The 21,731-nt window shown below is 36.3% G+C and overlaps 1 protein-coding gene across 1 annotated transcript in view; it reads right to left on the reverse strand.

Moving 5' to 3' along the window:
* Positions 1-21,731, reverse strand: part of ZDHHC17 (zinc finger DHHC-type palmitoyltransferase 17) — a 67,784-nt gene that overhangs the window by 9,797 nt on the left and 36,256 nt on the right. Inside the window, exons 6-13 of the mRNA XM_042017703.1 lie at positions 20,847-20,911; positions 19,371-19,533; positions 14,627-14,752; positions 13,216-13,358; positions 10,815-10,915; positions 3,432-3,556; positions 1,358-1,420; positions 130-223 (exon numbers count right to left, since the gene is read on the reverse strand). Coding sequence (XP_041873637.1) covers positions 130-223; positions 1,358-1,420; positions 3,432-3,556; positions 10,815-10,915; positions 13,216-13,358; positions 14,627-14,752; positions 19,371-19,533; positions 20,847-20,911 — 880 coding nt within the window. The remainder of the gene's footprint in view (positions 1-129; positions 224-1,357; positions 1,421-3,431; positions 3,557-10,814; positions 10,916-13,215; positions 13,359-14,626; positions 14,753-19,370; positions 19,534-20,846; positions 20,912-21,731) is intronic.

Raw genomic sequence — 21,731 nt, forward strand, 5'->3', positions numbered from 1 at the left:
ATGCAGAGAATCACATGTAGGAAAAGAATTAAGCTCAATACTGAAAAGCTTTTCTTAAGCAGCCAACTCACTTGCACCGTGAAATAAGAACGGGCAAAACCTTGCAGAGCATTTTAGCAAATTACTCACCTACACAGTTCCCCACCCATGGGCAGTGGTGATCAAACTTCGCTATACATCGATTGCAAACACCACAGTGTTTGGACCTCACTGGCTTCCGTATCTGTAACAGATAGTAAACTTTTGTTCACAAAAGCAACTTACCCTGATATATTTTAAACAGAAAAGCCCTCAATTTAAATGTATATTGATTGTGCTACTGTTAATTCCTCAGAGAACTTAAAATTTGATGCTAATTCTTAAGGCAATCTTAGCTATTAAGCTTCATCTACACACTGTTTAACACAAACATCCTTACAACTGCACTGAAATTATTTTCACACTATTTTTCTTATACAATTATTTTTTTCATATAAAGTTCTTCTATCACCTCCAGCTATTGAGCTTTGTATAGCAACCAGCTTCATTTCAGCTTTTAACAATGAAAATACAGAATGAGCTTGAGTTCCATGATTCTGTATCATTCATAACAGAGCTCTACTGTAAACTTTTTAGTTTCTTTTCTAAAGACAGAAATATGACTCAACAAGCAGAACTCGATGGAACTTAAAATGCTAAATTACTCCCAGAAATTTTTCTGGAGAGGTTATGTCTTGAAAGAAGTGGTCTGAGATATATCTGTATATACACACATAATTTTTAAGGTGCCACATTTGTATATCATTTTCCAGCTTCAAATTGGGAAATATTAACATCATTCATGTTCCACATACATTAGAGCTTTGCAGTGTTAACACTGATAACCTTGAGAATTTTGCATTTGCTAGTTAACTTCCAAAAAAAAGCATGTTGTATTTGCTTTACAGAAATTAAGACTTTTTTTGTCCCTCCTGACTAATGCCAGATAGAGAAATACACTTGATTTTTGGAAAAAAGTATTTTACCAGAAGCACAACATAATTTTACTGTGAGTTACAGAGGTAGTAGAATGTCACATATGATTTTCATAACTTGTTAGGTGTATAACCAGCTAATTTGGTAGACATACTGGATACTTGAATTTTGACACTGGCAAGTTATTTCCACAGTGATATTTTTTTTTCCCCCTCACTGTTGCAGTTTTTTTGTGTACATATTATGTATTGAAAACACTGTTTAAATTAAATATTACAAATAAATTCTGCCTTTGAAACTGCAATATTAAGGTCAAATGTGTTCATTACAGGAACACTAATTCTGGCTTAGCATTAAAGGAAAAAAAATAATAAGTGGTGAAGTTGATTAAAAAATATATTACCAAGCAGGTACTGCAGAATATACTGAGGTCCAGACTTCCTGTCTCTGCAAGTTCTACTATTGTCTGCAGGAAAAATAAAAACTATAATTTAGCATATAAACAAATGGTGACAAACATTTTCAGACCTGTGGCTGTGAGCCCTTTATTTCAGGTACTTTCTACACACAGGAACAAATTAAATTCAGATGAAACTTGATTTTGAATCCACTTTATTAAAACAATATGCATATTTACTTCTAAATTAGTTCTAGTTTATACTTATTCCTAGTCACCTACTGTGATTTCAGTGCTGCTGGTGTGACTTTTGATACCCTGGACAATTTCATATAATACATTTTGGACAATTTCATAAATAGTCCCTTTGATTTCAGTGGGAGTGTAACACTACACTACAGACTAACGAAAGGATGCAAAAAGGAATGTACATGGTCTGACACTCAACACTGGAGTTCAGTATTGTCCACAAGCAAAATCCCAAACCTCAGGAGAACAGAACTGAACAACAGCAGATGAATAGCTTTTAAATGTAAGTCTTGTGCAGACCCAGGATCACTTCAGTTAGATCCACGTCATTGTGCTTTGTAAACCTTTGTCTACCTTCTATGCTTTTGAACTATAGCAAAATTTTATTTGTTTATTCCTTCACTTGCTTTAAGAGTGACTTGGGTTATTTTGTAACACAGAAGAAAGGACATGACATACTAAAACAACAAACATCTGAAATTGTTGCTTACTACACATTTCCAAACATACTTAACTTGGTCACCTGAAATGAAAAGAATTTTCTTCCTTAGTTATTTCAAAACTAAAGGCTAACTCAGCATTAAATACTTGAAGACAAATTATGAAAATGTCAGGAAGTGCTACACTGCACGAAGGCAAGACACACATCCTACAGTGGTTCATACCCCTGCTAACAGAACATTTTACCATGTGGTTAGATGCAATCCAAAACATTCACAGCCATATGCATCTGCCTCAAGAAGTTGCATCTTGCAATTCCTACCCAGTTCAACAAGGCTTTTGGAACCACACTTGCCTATTTAAGTAAGTAGATCAAATGAACTGCATATTTGTGCAATTTGCTGAATCCAATCCAAAGTGTCATTGTTGACTATTCTACTTAATTTAGTCCAGTTGAAGGAGAAGAATTTAGTTTGGAGTTTACTTTGGCAAACTGGCAATAACAGAAACAGAAAATTGAGAGTAAATCCAAATCTGCACATTGACTAAGAACTCAGCTATAACCTATTGCAGAATACAAGAATTACTTCATCTATGCCATCCTTTTAATGGCTATTATATTTTCATTCCTGCTTAAGGACAAAACTCCAAGTGGTCTGATGTTGATCCACCCAGGTCTTTTCACAAGCAACCATGAAGTAGAAGCTCAAAGTTCATTTTAGATGGGACGGTGGCTTCTAGGAAACTTAAACAAAACAAAACAGAACAAATGCTTCTGCCGCTTGTTGGCATATTCAATGCTCAGTTTGGCTGCTGAGAATAATGCACTTAACTTTTTAAAAAAATTTGAAATACTAATAATGATATAATGTCTTAGATATCATTAGATCACCCATATTTTCTCTGACATTTATGCCAAAATATAGGCTCACCCCAAACTGCCTGGGGTTTTGGCTGTTTTAGCCTCAAAGTGTTTGTCAGTCTAATACTTTTAGACACAAAGGTAAAGAAAATTAGAGGTGCTTAAAAGTCTGGAAAGTTTTCAAAAAATTCACTAACACTTTTCCCATCAGGGGCTATTTGTTTCAGTACGGCAGAAGTCTGAAACCTCACATTTGCTTTTTCCCTTAACTGCTTTTCAAACTTTTTAAATTGAAAATTCAGGCTACAATTTTATTTTGCTACTTAAAATGACCAATATACAATTTTGCACCAATTAGACTTGAAATGCATTACACATGGTAAACAAAAGAAATCTGGAAGACTTTTCAACATTTTAAACCTTCTGTTATACAACTTACGGAAATTTAATGAACTGAACAGTAAACTAACTATTCTGATCAGCTGGTGGAAGGCTGTTGAAGAACAAGTTCATATCTCTTGGGTTTACCTTTTTCTTTTGTTCTTCCGTGGCTTTGATGATTCCCGGATCAGATTTCCAGGATTTTCCAAAATTGTAGAAAAGTGCAACACTATTAGCAAGGAATGGAAGATGTATAAAGAAAAAATTGAGATGTGTTTACAGTCAAGGAATCTCAAGTGTAAAACTGAATTTCCTCTTGAACATTCTCACTGATAATTCTGAAATAAAATTTAACTAAACTTAAATTTTACTAATGGCCTGGAGTCACTGTCCTCAGAATTAACAAAATTCAGCACCGCTGTAAGAAGTAGCTTGGTACTCAGCATTTTCTACTGCTCAACCTTCAAAACTAACTTTTAAGAATGGTCTATTCCATAAGGTATTTCTAAAGCATTTATCCTTCTAAAGGATGAATAACCATAGTTCAGTTTTTGTAACTGCTCTCCCTTTTAATTAAATTAAGTCCCATGAAATTTATCTTCTTAATAACTATTTCCTGTTTTCAGAATAAACATTTTGGAGCTCTATTTTTAAGACAGACATTTGACTGCCTATGTCTTCAGCAGCTTGACATTCCTGTGATATCACAGGAGGGGCTGTTTCTAGCCATAGAAGGAATTTTGCTGCAATGGCCACTGCTGCATGGCAATCATGTCCCAACACCACTTATCTCCAAGAAAGGTAGTGTCTGAAACCTGGTCCTGTAAATAAGGCAATACACATATTTTGCATCACTGAAAGTTATTTTTAACATACTAATATGTCTAATACTTAAAAAACCACAGGATTTATTATTCTCTGGAAGTGTTTATAAAATCACTTACCATAAAGACAGAAAATAACCACTTGTTTTAAAATACATTTCCTGCATTCAATGTCTTGCCATGTAACATGTCTAGTCTAACAGCACTTGACATTTCTCCAGAGAATTAAAACATTTTTAGCAGTGACATTGAAAAACCAAATACTTCAGATGTTTCTTTTCCACAAAAGAAAAATTACTTATTCTCATAAACGTACAAAAGACCTGACGAAACTGACTAAACACACTTGCTGTCAGCTGCCAGTTATAACTGCAAGGAGATGCCCTACCTGACAAATCTGTGGTGGCAGAAGCCTCTACAGCATTATCCAAACAAAAAGGACACCTATCACTCAGGCACAAAGCACTACACACCCTAAATTACACTATATTTTGAGTAACTTAGATACATACAGACGTAAGCAACTTGCAACGCAGAAGAACCCTGAAATGCAAACAAATACAAGTTGGCCTCTTTATGACTTCTGAAATGCTAACAAAGGCTCATTGTTCATGTGAAGTGTATCCCAAATAATTTTTGTTGTCCACCTGTTGGGGCAAGGAATTGGCTGTGAACTTCTAATAAGAAAAAAAAATTGGCAAGCTAAATTAAAGTTTAAATAACGTATCTTATATAGTAGAATACTAGTATTAGCTCACTAAAGGGAATTAATCTTTCCAGTAACAAGACATTTCCTGCAAGTTTATAACAGAGGGAAAAAACATCAGCTATACTATAACTTAAACACTCACAGTTCTATTTTATACATTAGAGATGAAAAGCTCAGACTTCAAAATTTATACAATCCAACTTCTTCCTATTTTTTTTCTAAAGCTACCTGCTGCCAAAATAAGCTGGTGCAACTGAATTGCTTACCTAGAGAGAGATTACATTTTCTTTAGAATACTAAAATGTTTTTTTTACAACAGTGAAAACTGGTTTTTCATTAAATGTACCCTAATCAGACAACTGTTACAAACAATAAAGGTACAACTGAAACCAATTTTACGACCAATTTCTAATTACCACACATCATGTCTAGACTCTTAAAGAAGATGTGGGAAAAGACGACGAGGGTTTTTATAACCTTAATGCTTTGGAATAGTTTTTCTACTAACTAAAATTTGGATAACCTGTAACACAGCAGCTGTCCATTGTCTCAACTTACTCTTCCCCCATTTTACTCCCTCAAATACAGAGAGAACATAAGAGATGCCCCACAGAGCCTGTTTTGCCTGTCCTTTTATCATGGTGGTGTCAGATGAGTGCAATGCTGACAATATAAATTGTGGCAGATAAGGCACCTTTGTGCTGCAGTTGGGAGACTACATGAGAAATTAAAAGTTTTCTTCTCCAGGATATTTCCAGCATGTAATGTAGATATAGAACTTCAGCTGTAAGGTTCATCTCACCCACTTTAAATCAAGCAGTATACCTTCACCGACATCAGAAAGGAAAAAAAGCCATGTCCAGTCTATCTTCGGTATCAAGATACTTAAATTAGGTAAGAGAAGCAGAGCCTTACAAGTGGTTATTTTTTGTCACTGGCTACGAAGAGTGCTTAAACTTCAATACAGATGTCCACACTAGAGGTACCTAAAATCATGCTGAACTCCCCTCTGAAGCTTACTTCCAAAGAGATCTTAGCAACTTGCATCACAGACATCTCTCAAAACTCTTCACATGTAAGAAACCCTTGTAGGTTTGCAATAGCTTCAGAGTAGGGAATTGGTTCTCTAGAGAGAGTGTCTCATTTTGTGTTAACATCCTCATTTACAGCTACACAAGGAAAAAGGACATTACCATATTATTAAGGGCTGCAAAATGTATAATATACCAGGCATTCACACCTCCTGCCTTGCCATCAGTTTGCTCTCTTTTATGCAGTTTCCCCAGCTTCCATTGAGAGACAAAGCAGAAACACCCAGGAAACACTTCCTACTTTTAGTCCTAATCAATATCCTTTAATTATTAGAACAAATACAAGAGGCTGAAAATGATTCCAGGAATTGGAACCAAAAAGGTCATTTCATTAAAAAGAAAATTAAAACCAAACAAGCACCACACAAGCCCTAAGTGAGGTAAACATGGGATAGGTTAATTTTTCATCGTGAACTGTAGTCTGTTTAGAAGGCCCCAAATACATGCAGCTTCCTGCTATCAGACATCATACAAGTCTGAAATCAAGCCAAAATGCACATTATAGACCCAGATGTGCCCTTTCACTAACCAAAAATCCTTTTCTCCTACACAGAAAAATCTGCAGCCAGTCTAAGCTGTCAAGAGATCAAATACATGCTAATAAACCTCCCAATTCCCAGAATCACAGCATCACAGAATGGGTCAGGCTGGAAGAGACCACAGTGGGTCATCTGGTCCAACCTCCCTGCTCAGGCAGGGTCATACCAGAGCACACGGCACAGGACTGTGTCCAGACAGTTCTGGAATTATGGAGGGAGACTCCATAACCCCTCTGGGCAATCTGTTCCAGTGCATGCTCACCCCCACAGTAAAGAAGTTCCTTCTCATATTCAGGTGGAACTTTCTGTGCACTGGTTTCTGCCCATTGCCTCTTGCCCTATTGCTTAGCACCAGTGAGCAGAGCCTGGAAACACCCTCTGACACCCTTCCTTCAGATTCTTAGAGACATTGATGAGATCCCCTCCCAGTCATCTCTTCTTGAGTCTCAACAGGCCCAACTCCCTCAGCCTTTCCTTGTAAGAAGGATGCTCCAAATCCCCAATTCATAACAGCTGTACATCTGGATCTAAGAGTCCAGGTAGGTAACAGCAGATAGCTACATGAGAAGCCTCATTTGATTAGGCATTTATTAGACAAAATCCATTTGTAATTAACTGAAGTTCTGCAAAAGCCCCCTACCTCCATTTCTATCTGACATAAAAGAATCCCTTAGCTTGCAAATAAATTCAGTTAGCATATCTCCTCCACCCCGGAATTCTTTTTTTAACTTTTTTTTTTTTAACTTTTTTGAAGAAGCATTTAGACTTTATATGGGAACAGAAGTTCTGGCTAGCTGGGCCCAGAGTTTGGATTTCTGGGGTCTTTGGGTCCTGTAGAAACATGGCTGCTGACTTTTTTTTTCTGCATGCAAGGCTTTTTTCTCTTTTCCTGAAACTAATTTTGGTAATATGAATTTTTTTTAACTGCTTAACTGTACCAACTAGCTTGTTACAGTTTTTAAAATCCTATGGTATTGTATTGCCTTTGTGAAAGAATGAAAATCGTCATAAATTCTCTTACACCCTGTTCTAAAATCCCTAATTTAAAAAGTGTGCAATGTTTGTTTTCTTTAACCTAGACCCCATGAATTGGTGAAGTATATTTCAAATAAGATAATCAATACAGTATTAGTCAATGATGAATTTTTAAAAAAAACATAAATTGCCTTATACAATCTCATTATCTCAGCACTGCAAAATATTGCTATTTTAAGGCAATAATCATAAAAGCTTGCTTAATTAAAACTGCACACTCCCATTTGCAACAAATGGAAGCAGAAGAAACAAAAAAAAAAATACTGTGAATATTTTGGGTTACAGCAAACTGTCATCTTAGAAAGAGCAGTGTAAGAACCTCTTGACATAACAGGCAGTATTTGTTCAGATGGAACTGAAAAGACTGCAGGAACAACTGAGATATGATCTTGGTATCTGCCCTGGACATTTACAGGACACAAGAGAATGTTCTACCTATAAATACTAATGAAAAAGAACGAAATGTGAAATTCTAGTCCCACATTATTAAGTGTAATTTTAAATAAGTTTTTTTCTTTTAAAAATAAAACTAAATTAAAATGTAGTGACTTAGTGCGTAGTATTTTTGAGGGCATTTTCGCTCCTACTCTGCAAACACTAGAAAACTAGAATATACTAATGGAGCAAGACATAACTACCCTTTGTTACAGGCAAAACATAGTTACAGGGATGCAGCAAAACAGTGGCAGGGAGGCATAGGATCATAAACTCATATATAGACTCATAAATACACAGATCATATTCCTCATTCCCTGCAAAAATAGGATTTCTACTTTAACAAATACCTCAGACTCGGAAGCTGCTGAGAAAAATCCAACAGAATGGAGACATTTACAAAAAATTCAGTACATTTTCAATATTGGCTTTTTGAAAGACACATCATTAAGCCTTAGAATTTAGAGACTTATTTTTCACGTGACCACACTGAAATTCAAGAAAATGCACTGCAAGTCCTTGGTTTTATTTTTCTTTATGATACATTGCATTAACTGCTCTTTTCTGTCCCATTAGGATCAAACACAAAAGAATTGATGATCTTCCAGACACCTTCAATATATCTACAAGAAAAGAAAATTCTTACAAACACCTAAATATTAAAGTAGCACTTGCAGCAATTAAGATCTTTATGTTATTTAAAATACAAAGTTCCAGTAAGGCAATTCCTGATAGTTGTTTAAGGTTAACAACGCTCTTCCCTGAGCAAAAGACAGTCAATTTGTGAAAACTTCCAGGACAGGTTTTATCACTTGAACACTACAGAGTGTAAAGTAGTACTCTAGTCTGCTGTAAGCAATCATACAAAGCTGTAAAAATACAGGAATTCTTTATCCAACCACAATGCTGTGCCTCGTGCTATAAAAATAGAGCAGGCATGCAATTTCTTTTTTTGCAATAAAGCTACAGGGCAATTTTCCAGAAGAAGAATGAATTTGGAATCTTATTACAAAGACTTCCAATTAAAAATCACCAATTAAAGGAAGATGGCCTCAAGCACTTGGTCTCTAAAACTGCTTGTCAGAGAATTGTGTCAGCTCTAATGAAAGTAATTAGTAACTGAAGGTCTTAGACCACTACTTCTGTGATAAAAAGACTGTTGCAAAGGTTGTGAGACACCCACTTGGGACAGAAGCAGGATAGTATTTTATTGACATTCTGAAGTCAGGTTTCCTTACGATAATTAATTGTCTATACTTCTAGTGAACAATTAACATTATTCTGTGACGAAAAAAATATGCCAAACTTCAAACTACTTAATGAGAATGACTAACAGAAATAAAAATCTAAGCAAGATGGTAGAAAAGGAAGTATGAGCTTCAGGATAAAAACCTCACAATTTGCCAGCTTTAAGGGACAGCTTTCTACATCAAGAGATAGGCCATCATCAAGTTGTGTTGGTTGTGCAGCCATTTTAATGTGGTCAAGGACTTTAAATCAAAGGTGGACACATTCTTAGATTTGGTCCAAGCTGATGTTATGTTGGCACAAGAAAGCATTTCACAGTAGCTCAACATTTGCAACCAAAACCACGTAACAGCATTGGCTAACATGAGCTTCTATTTCTAACTACTGTTTTTGAAAATCTTTTTCACAGTCATTTTGTACTCACTTTTCTCATTCTGCAGTCAAGAGTGAATTGGAGTAAAAACATAAAATAATCAGGCCAGGCAGAGAGACTGGTAGTAGGACCAGCATTTCTAAATAACTGTTTCAAGACATACCAATATTGGCATCATTCTTTTTAACTTAACAGCAACTAGATATTAATTTTTAAGCTGTTGGGCTTTTTTTATTTTTAACATGCTGTAACAGTCATTTCCAGCTGCATGGGACTGCTATGAACAGCAGCATCTTTGCAAACACTGCCAGAATGGAAGCCAAAGGTAGCATGGAAGCAGGGTCTCCTCTCTATTCTCAACCCAAAAATACACATCTGATTTAGTTAGGCTTGCAGAACATATCAAGAAGACGCCAAAACAAAAGCACTGCTACTATCCTATTTCATGGCAATTCCTTTCAGGATGAAAAGAAAACCAGTTTCTACAAAAGCCACACCAGCATCCTCATAAAATTCACTGCAACTATTTACAACCATAAGAACTGTATTAAACATCGCATCTCTACTTTGTTTCCTTGGCTACTGAAATTACAATACCCAAGAAAGTTGTTTAAAAATTTGAATCTATTTCCTTGCCATGGAAAACTAACATTCCCCACTGAACTCTGAATCAATTTCTACCTCCATGAGTAAGGGAAATTCATATCTAGACAGACAATCAAAACCACAAAAAGATAGCAATATTTTGAATCTCTGTAATCTAATATTGTTAATACACGTTTTCAAAATAACTTAAAATATAGTTATCAAATGTATCTAAAGCTTGTATGAAATGGAATTTCCAAAATATTTAGGAAGATCTAACTATGAAACCAATTCCACTGAAATTGATACAGACCATGAAGTGGCCTACAGCTTTTCAGAAAAGTAGTGTCTAAAAAATGCAGTTAATTACATTGTGTCACCTCACAGCCAGAGAATAATTTACAAAGCTGCTAACATTTCCTCCACATAAGAAGCTGGTAAAGCATAGGAAATTCTGCAGACTACTGTAAGTAAATTTTGAGGAAAATCTTTTACTTACCAAAGCACAGCAATAGCGTGCACATTTTTAAAGCAATAAAATAATCACCATTAATATAGAAAGCAATGTTTGGTGGCGATTCCCTTTTTAAAATTTTTATTAGTTTACTTACTATTATATGCAGGATATAGCTGTGTAATTCCTCATACTATGAACATGAAAAAAATACTACTATACACAAAAAAAGGATATCGTTCCAAAACCAAAAGAACCACGTCACATACATCCAGAATTTTGTTGCCAAATATATTCCAAGAGGCAGTGCACTGTGCATGGAGTGATCAAAGAATGACCTGTAATGTAGAACAATGTCACACGGTAAGTTTCGATTTATAAAATGTAAATCCTGAACTACTGCTTCAGGAAAACACTTCCTATTAAAATATGTACTATATGGGATATTGCAAAATATGCCATAAATACATTTTCCTCCCTTTTCTGTTCAAAGTTCACGAGAAATTCCCTTTTTCAACCTGCCAAGACAGGCAGAATGAGTAAATACTCATGCTAAAACTACACTGTGAAAGCAGTTAGGAACCTGTAAGATTCTTAGCCACATGAACAGTGGTTGCAAATTGTATTAACTTTTGAGATTCCAGTGCTAAAGATGTTTTGGAAACCCATACAATGAAAACTGCACATTAAAATTACTTCACTAAGAAAAAAGCTTAAGAGACCTTGGTGTTACCAGCCTATATACTTGAAATATTTCAGATTATTGAATATTTTGCTTCTGCTACAGCTGCCAATAGAAAGTTGGAAAAAAAATCCAGATTAATTCAGTTCCTGTATCACTACATTTGCAAGTTCTAAGATAAAATGCTGCTACATTAATTAAAAAAAAAAAAGATTAAGCCATCAGAATTATTTTCACTTTCTTACATTCTTGCATTTTAAAGCCTCTTCTGAATGAAGCTGAATACAGTTGAGACAAACTAGGTGAATGACTAGGCTACTCCATATTCAAGAAGAAATTGCTGTGAAACCTGTGGAAAGCAACACTCTAAACAACTAACCTCCCTGAAATAAAGCTTCTGCATGATCTGCCTAAACACCCTGATATTGATTCATTTTGCTTTTTGTGCTGGTGGCTCCCTCAGGGCGGCCATAGACAAATGTGTGCAGGGAGTAGTTTTTCCATTTCACTTCTTTACTCCCTTACAGTATCTGTCTCTTCTGTAGTGGAAGTTCCTTAGGTCTTTGGAGAAAACCCTGTAAGGAACATGAGCTCATTTGATGAGTAAGTGACTACACATTTGGACACACAGTAGTTACTCTGCACAAATCTTTCTTTCAGTGACTTCTGTGCATTTGTGTGTGTGCGAAAACAGGGAGGAAAACACAGCTAAGCAGATTAGCTAAAAATTCTACAGAAAGAAGGAAAACACTATTAGAATAACAGCACAAGTTTAATTCAGCTGGGCTTTGTGAAAAACACTTCAGAAAGGATTTATACTAAACATTAAGCAATGGATAAGAGAAAATAAGAATGTTAATCCTGAACACATGTCAGGTAGGCCAAAAATATAAAACTTGATAAAACACAGATCTTGAGAGATTGGAAGAAATCTTGTCCCTCCTTTCTGTAGGAGGCACAGTTGAGGATCTGCATTGTCAAACAGTTTTTTTCTGTGAGAGGAGGCCAGCAAATTGCACAGCCTTAGAGGTGACAAAAAGACTAAACAGATCATCTCCAAGATCCTGCAAAAGCTTCCACTGCCCTCCCAGTCTTCTAAGTCCACTAAAATCTTCTGAACTTGGTTTAAGGAGCAGATATATTTTCCTCTTCAAACAGAAAGAAAAGAGAAGCAAGTGGTTCTAAATAAACATGACATCCAACCCCAGAAAAGTGGAAAGCTCCTAAGCATGGGGATACATCAAGTTCTTCAATCTTGGCCACACATGATAATGATAGGAAAGGAGAGACGATGTAGTCTACAGATCCTGAAAATCCACTGGAGCATGACTAGGTGTGTGTGTGTGTGTGTGTGTGTGTGTGTGCGCGCGCACATATATTTGTAGGTGCATTAACAGAAATTTAAAGTAATCATAAATACAACTGAAAGTCTTTATTTTCGGGTAACAAGATGTATAAAAAATACTATCAGAAAGTAGGCTTTTTCTTTAGTCACTTCTTTCCACAATAACAAAAGCTATGAAATCTGATTCTGACTTAATTTCTCTATAAATCTCTTTAGATGCCTTTATGCATTTAAATTACTAAAAAACCCCAGTTTTAATGGTACACTTGCACATTGTCTTTATTACTTTATAGTAACTTTTCCATTGCCTGCTTTCTGTAATATTCATGCTGATAACTCTTTGTAGACAGACATTCAGCACCCTCCTCTGGATAACGACTGAATTTCTGTTCTGCTGTTAGCTTCTGTTAGCTCAGTGGTATTCACCCAAGATAATTCCATGTTTCGCAAGACAAAAGAGCATTACAGGAGCTACAGTTGCACAAGATCTTTCCCAGAAATAAAGACCAATTCCAACAAATGGAAATTTAAGGTTATCTATCCAATAAAGATGCCAGCAAAATACTTCTTGCATGCACACTAAACAGACAGTGTCCCAGTAAAACACTTACTTTGAAAGAAACTGCACCATAGCCCAAACGCCACCATACATCAGCCCTTTAATGAGCCAAGAATCAATGTCTAGGTCTGCTATAAACCCAACCAGCCAAATAACTAGGAAAGGAGTTCCCAGCATCACCTTCTGACGGAATTCCTATGTAGAAACAAACACCAGTAAGTAATTATATTTTCAGGAACAGATTGCATAATATTCTCTGATAAACAGAACAGTCACGAAAACTTAAATTCTCAGGAAGCTTTACACTGGGGCATAAATCTTCATAAATTTTTCTCATTTCCTGTATTTACATACCTCCAATGAATTTGCAAGGAAAAGAAACCTTCCTAAAATAATATTATGAATCAGTAACTTTGTTTGTTTTAGAACTGTCTTCTAGAGACTTTGCTGCTAATCCAGAATCAAGGCAACATTAGCACTTCTTAAAGAATCCCTAAGTGTATAAACTGCGGCACAGCACATGACAATCTCAGTGAACTTTTACTACTCACGTAACTGCACTCTTTAAGTCATACTGAAGCATCTACGAATAAAGATAGGACCTTTTTTATCTTACATTATGCGTGTACATCTCCTGATGAGAGCACTAAACTCTTTCCAGATAATCAAAGCACAGTGACAATGAAATGTACAAATCACTTCAGGTCAATACTTGCTGCACTGTTATAGTGCCACAGGGTTAAAGCACAGATTGTAACAGTACTTTGAGCATCTTGATGCAATACATCTTTAAATCAAAAAATTATAACAAATCAGTGGTACCAATACTTAATATCCAGCACAACACTCTGCCTGAGTGTTGATGGATACTAAGAAGAAAACATTAACTCTTTTTAAGTTATCAAACAATAGGCACGAGGACAGTTCTTCATGCTAGAGCAGTATGTTAACCCTTACACCCTCATTTCCTGCCTCTTCCTATCTGCAGTATTAAACAATACCCTGAGAAGCAAAAGGCCTCCACGTTAGATATTTATATATTACATTATACAACAAGACTGACTGCTTCTTTCATTCAACCAATAACAATAAACAATACATAATTAGAGAGGAGATCAAAGCTCAGGATACCCAAAATGCTTCTTTCCTCAGCTACCTGAGAGTCAGTTTTGGAAAGCCTTGGCTTACCCCAACAATACGAGACCACTCAATACTTTCCTAATATTGCATTAGCACAAAAACTAAAAGTAAGGGTATGGAATCTTAGGGTTTTATTTCCTCCTGCTCTAAATAAAGCACATTTTTTTTTCTTTTGCAATTACTTTTTCCATAATAAAAAGACATTCCTTAAAGTTGAAATGTGGGGAAACCACAGTCCTGAACTTCCCATAAACAAACACACAGGTCCCCAAACCAAGAGCAGTGGTAAGATTGATCTACGCAAGTGTTATACTACTGCTTACCTTATCTGCTTTTAGTTTTCTCAGAAACGATGGACTATCATACCCCTTTGCCTGTCTTGCTTCTTGTAGATGATTGATCATCCAAACATTCTTCCTTTGTTTTGCAAGATCAAGTGGTGATTCTCCCTGTCAAGAGTATAAACGTGGGAAACATCCAATTTAAAAATAAAATGCATTTGAAGTACTTTTGAAACAGAAGATTGGCTGTTAAAAACAATACATCTTAAATCAGTTTAACTACATTCTGGCATACTTTTTGCTCTGCAGCTTACTTGACACCAAACATCATTCATTCCTTTTGGTTTTTCACTCTCTCAGAACTATAAAAGTGTGGACAAGTCAAATATTAAATGTATGATCCTGACAAGATGTACGTCCTGACAGTAATAATTGTTGCCTTTGGCATATAACAAATCTGTGTTCCACTATTCTATACACAGTCTATTAGCCTGTAAATGAAAGACTGTGCTTCCCCCTCAGCTATTGACAGGCAGCAGAAATCAAGCAAAGAATAAGAACTTGTGACCCACTGGATCATGGAAAGTCTCTGAAGTCTAAAGCCTGACTTCTTAGTTAATTCTCTGCCTTTTGGCAGAGTGAAGTTACTAATATTATGGAATGCTTCTAGGATTTTTTTTCCCACAAACTTAATGTTCTTAGGTTCATTTCAGCTACTGAAGTCCTAGGAAGAAAACATGGAAGAATAAACTGAGTGCTCATGTCCAACTTATTTCAAAACTCTGAGCTTTTACTCTGAGCTTGTGTTTCATATATTTTGGGTGCTAAGCCAGCAATGGCCCATGTTTTTATTTCTGTAATTTCAGAAAGGACTAACAGACGAAGCAAAAGAGAAACACAGAGCAGAAGATACAGGGACCAGAGGTGCCTACCAAACTGATTTGATTTTATTGCTTTTTAAACATTTAGGAAGAGAGCTAAATGAAAAAGTTACTGACTTGGTCTAAAATTATAGAGGAGGCAAGAGACAACCAATTGCAGGTACCTCCAGCTTCAGTTTTGCATTTGACTCTTCCTCTCTTCTACTGGAGTTAACTCCCCTCCTAAACAAATCATTCATGGAGGCTTGAAAAATGGCTGAATCCTCCATCGCTCGGCCCCCTCCTAAAAAAAAAGTGAGACAGGTACTAGAAACTGAAACTACCCAGAAAGGGCAATAATTACTATAGACAGAAGCGATTTCCAAGATTAAAAACTACAGTTAGCTATCTGTATCCCATAGAAAGACAATGGGAATTGAGTACTTAACTGTCATCTTTGCCTTTGAAATCTTGCTCCAAATCTTTAGGAGAGTAAATAGCACAGACTACAAATTATGAGGTGAAGCTTTTTGCTACTTAACAGGACCTTTCACACCTTCTGTGCCAGAAGTATAACTAGCAAAATCAGTTAAAAAAGAATAACCTTCTCTGAGTTAACTTGGCTTCAAAGTTATTTAGCCATATGTTTTTTTAAACAGATTAAATGAACTCCATTCTCAACAGAAATGCCTGAAATCAAACTATTGGTGCCTGTTTCATCACAAGTTTAATAGCACCTTGAATTACTTGTATCTGGGAAACTCCAGAGATGCTGTTGTTTTAGTATCACCTTATATAGCCAGACTGTAAAGATTACCTGTGGACAAGCAATCCCCTCTGGGAGTTGATCTCCCAAGTAAATCCTGAAGTTGTCTTGGGGTCCAGCTGAGCATCCCTTCCACTAGAGGGCCATGAGACACCTAGGAACTGCCTAGATAAAAAAATTGAGGGAGCTTTAAAGAAGTCTTTGACTATACTTCTCATCATCTGGCCATTTTAATATTTTCCTTGTCTTTACAGGAGTAGTGGATGGCTGACTTGCTTAAAAATTTAAGAAAAAATATATTGGGGAACTTAATCTAGTAACACACTTAAGATTGTCAGCAAGCAATAAGGCTTCAATAATATATTCAATATATATTTAAAGTATTTAGATAGAAAGAATAATCTGAAGAGTCATTATGATGGGGAAATGTACACGTAGACTTCCACGGACAAGCCTAAGATACACTGCATAATCAAGAACTACATTTAAAGTTCAAGAAATGATTCACTTACAGATTAAAAAAAAAAAAAAAAAAAATCTTTCTTAGACCTTAAGAGCTCTTTTAGGTCTTTATATCTCTCTACTAAAAAAAGGAGTCTCTGCTCATACTTAAATAAAATTTACAAGTTTTCCCCAACGATAAAATTTACAAGTTTTCCCCAGTGATAACCCGGCTCCCTGGGAAATCCTGTCCTCATCTGCCCAATCTGTCTACTGGTGTGGCAAGATAATTTCCTCAAGAAAAAAAAAATCAACCAAACAAAAAAACTCACTCTACTTTGATTACTGAAAAGCAGCTTCTAACTCTAACATTAATCTACTTCTCAAAAAGAAAAAAAGAAAGTATCTTACTACCGAAAGGAAAATATTAATTTCTTGTACAGTGTAATAAAAGGAGGGTACATAACAAAACAGGACTAACTCACTGCTTGTATCAAGCTTTGCTCTAGAATAGGAGTGCTATTGTTCAAATGCTTCACAAACTGTCATGCAAAGTAAAGAACACCTTCCTGAGATGACTGGTCCTGGTTTGTTCCAACCCTAGGCAGCCAGCAGCATGTGCCTTTCTAACACAGACTAACTGGAGCTGATAACAATAAAGTCAAACCTCGCATCTAATATTTCAGTCACTTCATCATTTGAAGATTAACAGCTTTCAGCCAATGTATTTCTTTAATCTCAGCTGTTTTACCACCATTCTTGGTGAATTCCGTGGGGTATCTGAGAAAAGGACTTCACAAGATAGCGCTGCAGAAATCTGGAAGTGACTGCATTAGAAAGAAGCCCTTCACAATTCCTTTTAATTCTGAGGAAACACGAGCCAAACACTTAACAATTAGTTTTCGGCTCAAAGAAAACTTTTTTGCTGAACAGTCAAAGGAGAGGCACCAAACTGAGTTTCTATATGCCTTTACGAATCCACCAAATTTTCATATTTCCTATATATTTACTACCACTTATCAGCATCCGTTATAAAGGCTGGATGGCAAAACTGACATTGCTCAAATGATTTTGATCCTCTGAAGATTCTAAAAACCTGGGAAGGCATGCAAGAAACCTAGACTCCACTGCGTAAGATAGGCAGTGGTCAGTGAAACCAGACACATGTCTTCTGGCATGACTGGAAAGATTATCATGATCCAGCAGGTTCAAAAACCTATTTTTCTACTGACTGCTGCTGTCTGTCAATAAAGAAGGCAAGACCATGAACTAGCAGGCTAGCAGATACTTCTTCATATAGCCAAACACAGAAATTTTTGTTACAGATTTCATAAGAGTCCAGAAATGCAGGTAAGGTGATGACTTCAGAACTCTAATCACATTAATCAGTCTGTCAAGACAAGCAAGGTATGACATACTGATTTTTTTTCCACAAAAATACCTTAATTTTTTTACCATAGGTGGCATAGGAAAATAGCTTTTCAACACAAGAAGTGAGACTAGAAGCATAATTCATCCACACAACTGACCTTACAGACCAGGAATAATATATATTCACACCTCAGTGCATGCAAGAGGCTAGCTGATTTGTTTTAAACATGTAAAAAGCCATGATTTCTTCCAGTGAGTTTTCATTCATGATTATGAACATTTCTGATATTCTGAAGTGGATGTAGGAGCTAAAAAGCTGCCAGCAAAATTTGGCTGCACCCTTAAAAAGGCTGTTCCATGCTCTTCAAGAAAACTGATGCATACTTTTTTTTTTTTTTTTTAATATAGTTCTATCACTTGTGTCCAAGCAAAATAGGCCCTGGCCATCTTAATCAGTAGAAAAAATGGTGAAAGGACCAACAAATTAAATTATGTGTTAACACATTAAAGCTGTGTTTTCAAGTGTAACCACTCTGCCTGTAGCACTCTTTAAGTGGAAAATACAAATATTTGCAGAGAAATTGAGTAGAGAATTCTTTTTCTGAAAGTGAATTCTCTGACACCACAGATGAAACAGTTTGGGCAGCAAAATGCATCTAAGTTGATATACAGAGCATCTGGAGGTAATGGACAAAACCACATCCCAAAGGCACACCTTCCAAGGCTGGAGAAGCTCCAAGTCTGTGGCAGAAATTTTAAGAGCTGTTTTGCTGGTCTAACATATGCTGGAGACGGGCTCTGTTAGTACAGAATCTAGATGCATTGTTAAGAAATTCTAGTAATCAGGCAAGTTAAGTTCACATGCAAAAAAAGAGCCCCTTTGCTTATTTTACTCCTACTGGCATTTTCAGGCTTCCAGTTTGCTTACTAGCACTGGGAGACCGACTAGAGAGAGAATTTGTCAGCTCTCTGGAAGAGGACAGAGATGTCTCACATCTCACTCCAACAACAGTCACCTCAGAACTTCACTAGAAGATACTCAGTCAGGTTTCCAGTTTTGCATCCAAATACACCGGTCTTCACACATGCAGTCTAATTGCACACCCCACTCGCCTATATTTACACATAATCATTGTTACATTATTTACTTGAGTATTTTTCATGGTGCAAAACTAGTGGTTATGCATCACTGTTAGGAAAGAAACTGCCAAATGACACATTAGTGGCATTGGTTTTGCTCCATCTTCATGATCCCACTATACCCACAATGACCTATCCTTGAGATTTATCATAGGCTCTGTTATTTCTGCCTCAAACCACTTCCAGTTAAAACAGACCAAACGTTTACCTTAATATTTTGAGCATCAACATTAGCTCCAGCTTCTAACAGAAGACTAATAACTGTAGTATTTCCTGCTAGCACAGCCCAGTGCAATGCTGTGTTTTTGTGGTATTTGTCTCCCAGATTAACCGAAACATTAAATGTAAGTAGCAATCGCGTTGGATCCACACTAGGAAAGAAAATTCTTGTTAGATCTACAGATGAACTCAAATACATCCCAACTTATTGCTGAAGCATTCAATTTCTATGAAGATCATTAATCAGGTATACTATGTAATAGCAAAGTGACATTTTTTGCTGCCAATTATGAATGACCCAAAAATCTCTTCCCACCAAAACCAACCACCATTCTGATGGCTTTTAAAGGATCTCCCTAAGACAGCTCATTCTGGGATATCACAAAACATTTGTTCTACAGTTCTAGTTTTGTGTTTACCAAAAATCTAATAATACTAACAGATTTGTAAAAATATGCACACGATTATATACTTGAAAAACGGAAGTTCAAAACATGTTATGTGTCCACTTCACAATCCAGAAGATGAAGATAAAATAGGATGAGAATGTTGATAACGGCAGGTATTGGTAAGAGCTAGCTTGTGCTCCTCCCAGCAATTGATGGAGATGGGCCCTTCCAAACAGGAATCTAATCCGAACGTTTGTTCTTTGGAGAAGTGTTATTTTTCATCAATTTTTTCCAATCATCTCCACAGGAAGGAATAGTGAATACCTCTTCACAGTACCTTCTCTCTTGAAAAAGTCATTGCACTGGGTTTGGCTGAAATCAAGTTAATCTTCTCCATAGTAGCTCCTATGGTGCTGTTTTGGATTTGTGATCAAAGCAGGATGGTAACACAGGGATGCTTTAACTATTGCTGAGCAGTGCTTACACAGAGTCAGGGCCTTTGCTGTTCCTCATGCTGCCTGCCAGTGAGCAGGCTGCGGGTGCACAAGAAATTGGGAGGGGACACAGCTGCGACAGCCGACCCCAACTGACCAAAGAGATATCCAATACTGCATGGCAGTGCGCTCAGCAATAAAAGCTGGGGAAGAGGAGTAGGAAGCAGAGAACATTCAGAGTTACAGCACCTGCCTTGCCAAGTAACTGTTACAGGTGATAGAGCCCTGATGACCTGGAAATGGCTGAACTTCTGCCTACTGATGGAAAGTAACAAATTAATTCCTTATTTTGCTTTATCTATTCAACTGTGTTTATTGCAATGCATGAGTTTTCTCACTTTTACCCTCCTGATTCTCCTCCTCATCCCACTTGGCGGGAGTGAGGAAGCAGCTGTGTGGGGCTGAGCTACCAAGTGGGATGAATTCACAATAACCATAAATGAAGAAAGATAAAAAGGCAACTGTGGAAAGAACACTGACTAGTTAACAACAGAAAAAATACTTCCCAAAAAACCCCAAAACAAGTCACTACTATATGCCACTTGGTTAACATTAAGATAAAGTCAAAACTGCACATATTACCTATGTGTTCTGTAAGCTGCCCACATTAAAGGTGTCATTCCATTTTGATCCATCATATCTACATCCTAAAAAAAATGAAAAAAACCAAAACTTGGTGAGATAAGTAAGCATACTCAAGATCCAGCAGATACAAAGTTTGCAATGAGAAGCAGTGTTCTAAGACTAATCATCTGAATAGGAAGAAAAACTAGCAAGCTTTTAGCAAATAGAATTTAAAAAGTGAAAATAAACATTAACGCCACCATTGCCAAAATACAACCATTCCAATCTATTTTGGAAACTATGAAATAGTCATGCTGCGTAAGACCAGTAGTTTCTAATTTACTATTAATCTGCAACATTAAAGATATATATAGATGGTGTATTACTACATTCAAAATATACAGAAGAAAATTAAAATGATGCACCTATATTTAAAAAGATACTTGACAAATTACTAGAAATACCACTGTCTGGATCCTACATCCTACTACATGCCAGTCGCATCGATTTTTCCACTTCCAAGCAATTTTCCTTAGTTCATAGAGTTCCAAAGGTATTAATGTATCTAGATACCAAGCTAATGGATGCCAGAGAATTTTAAAGTTGAAAAAAAGACATTAATAAAAACAACCTGCTCAGAAATAAAAATGATCTATAATCAAGTGGTGACTAAACCAATGGCTAAAAATAAATAAATAAATAAAACCATTATTACATTTAACAGAAGGTAGCCACAGAAAGACAAAAAAGCACCACCCAGACAGTTCTTTTAGACTCGTCAGAAAGGATTAATATCTAAGCATTTTTCCCTCTTTCCTCACCTGCCTAGGGAAGTTGGCAATTCCTAAACACTCCGAGGCAGATTAGACTCTCAAGCACATTTGGGCAGGTTTCACAGATCAG

The sequence above is a fragment of the Corvus kubaryi genome, unplaced genomic scaffold (assembly GCF_017639235.1).
Source record: "Corvus kubaryi isolate FWS band 111438036 unplaced genomic scaffold, C.kubaryi_AGA036_p1.0 137, whole genome shotgun sequence".
Classification (NCBI taxonomy): domain Eukaryota; kingdom Metazoa; phylum Chordata; class Aves; order Passeriformes; family Corvidae; genus Corvus; species Corvus kubaryi.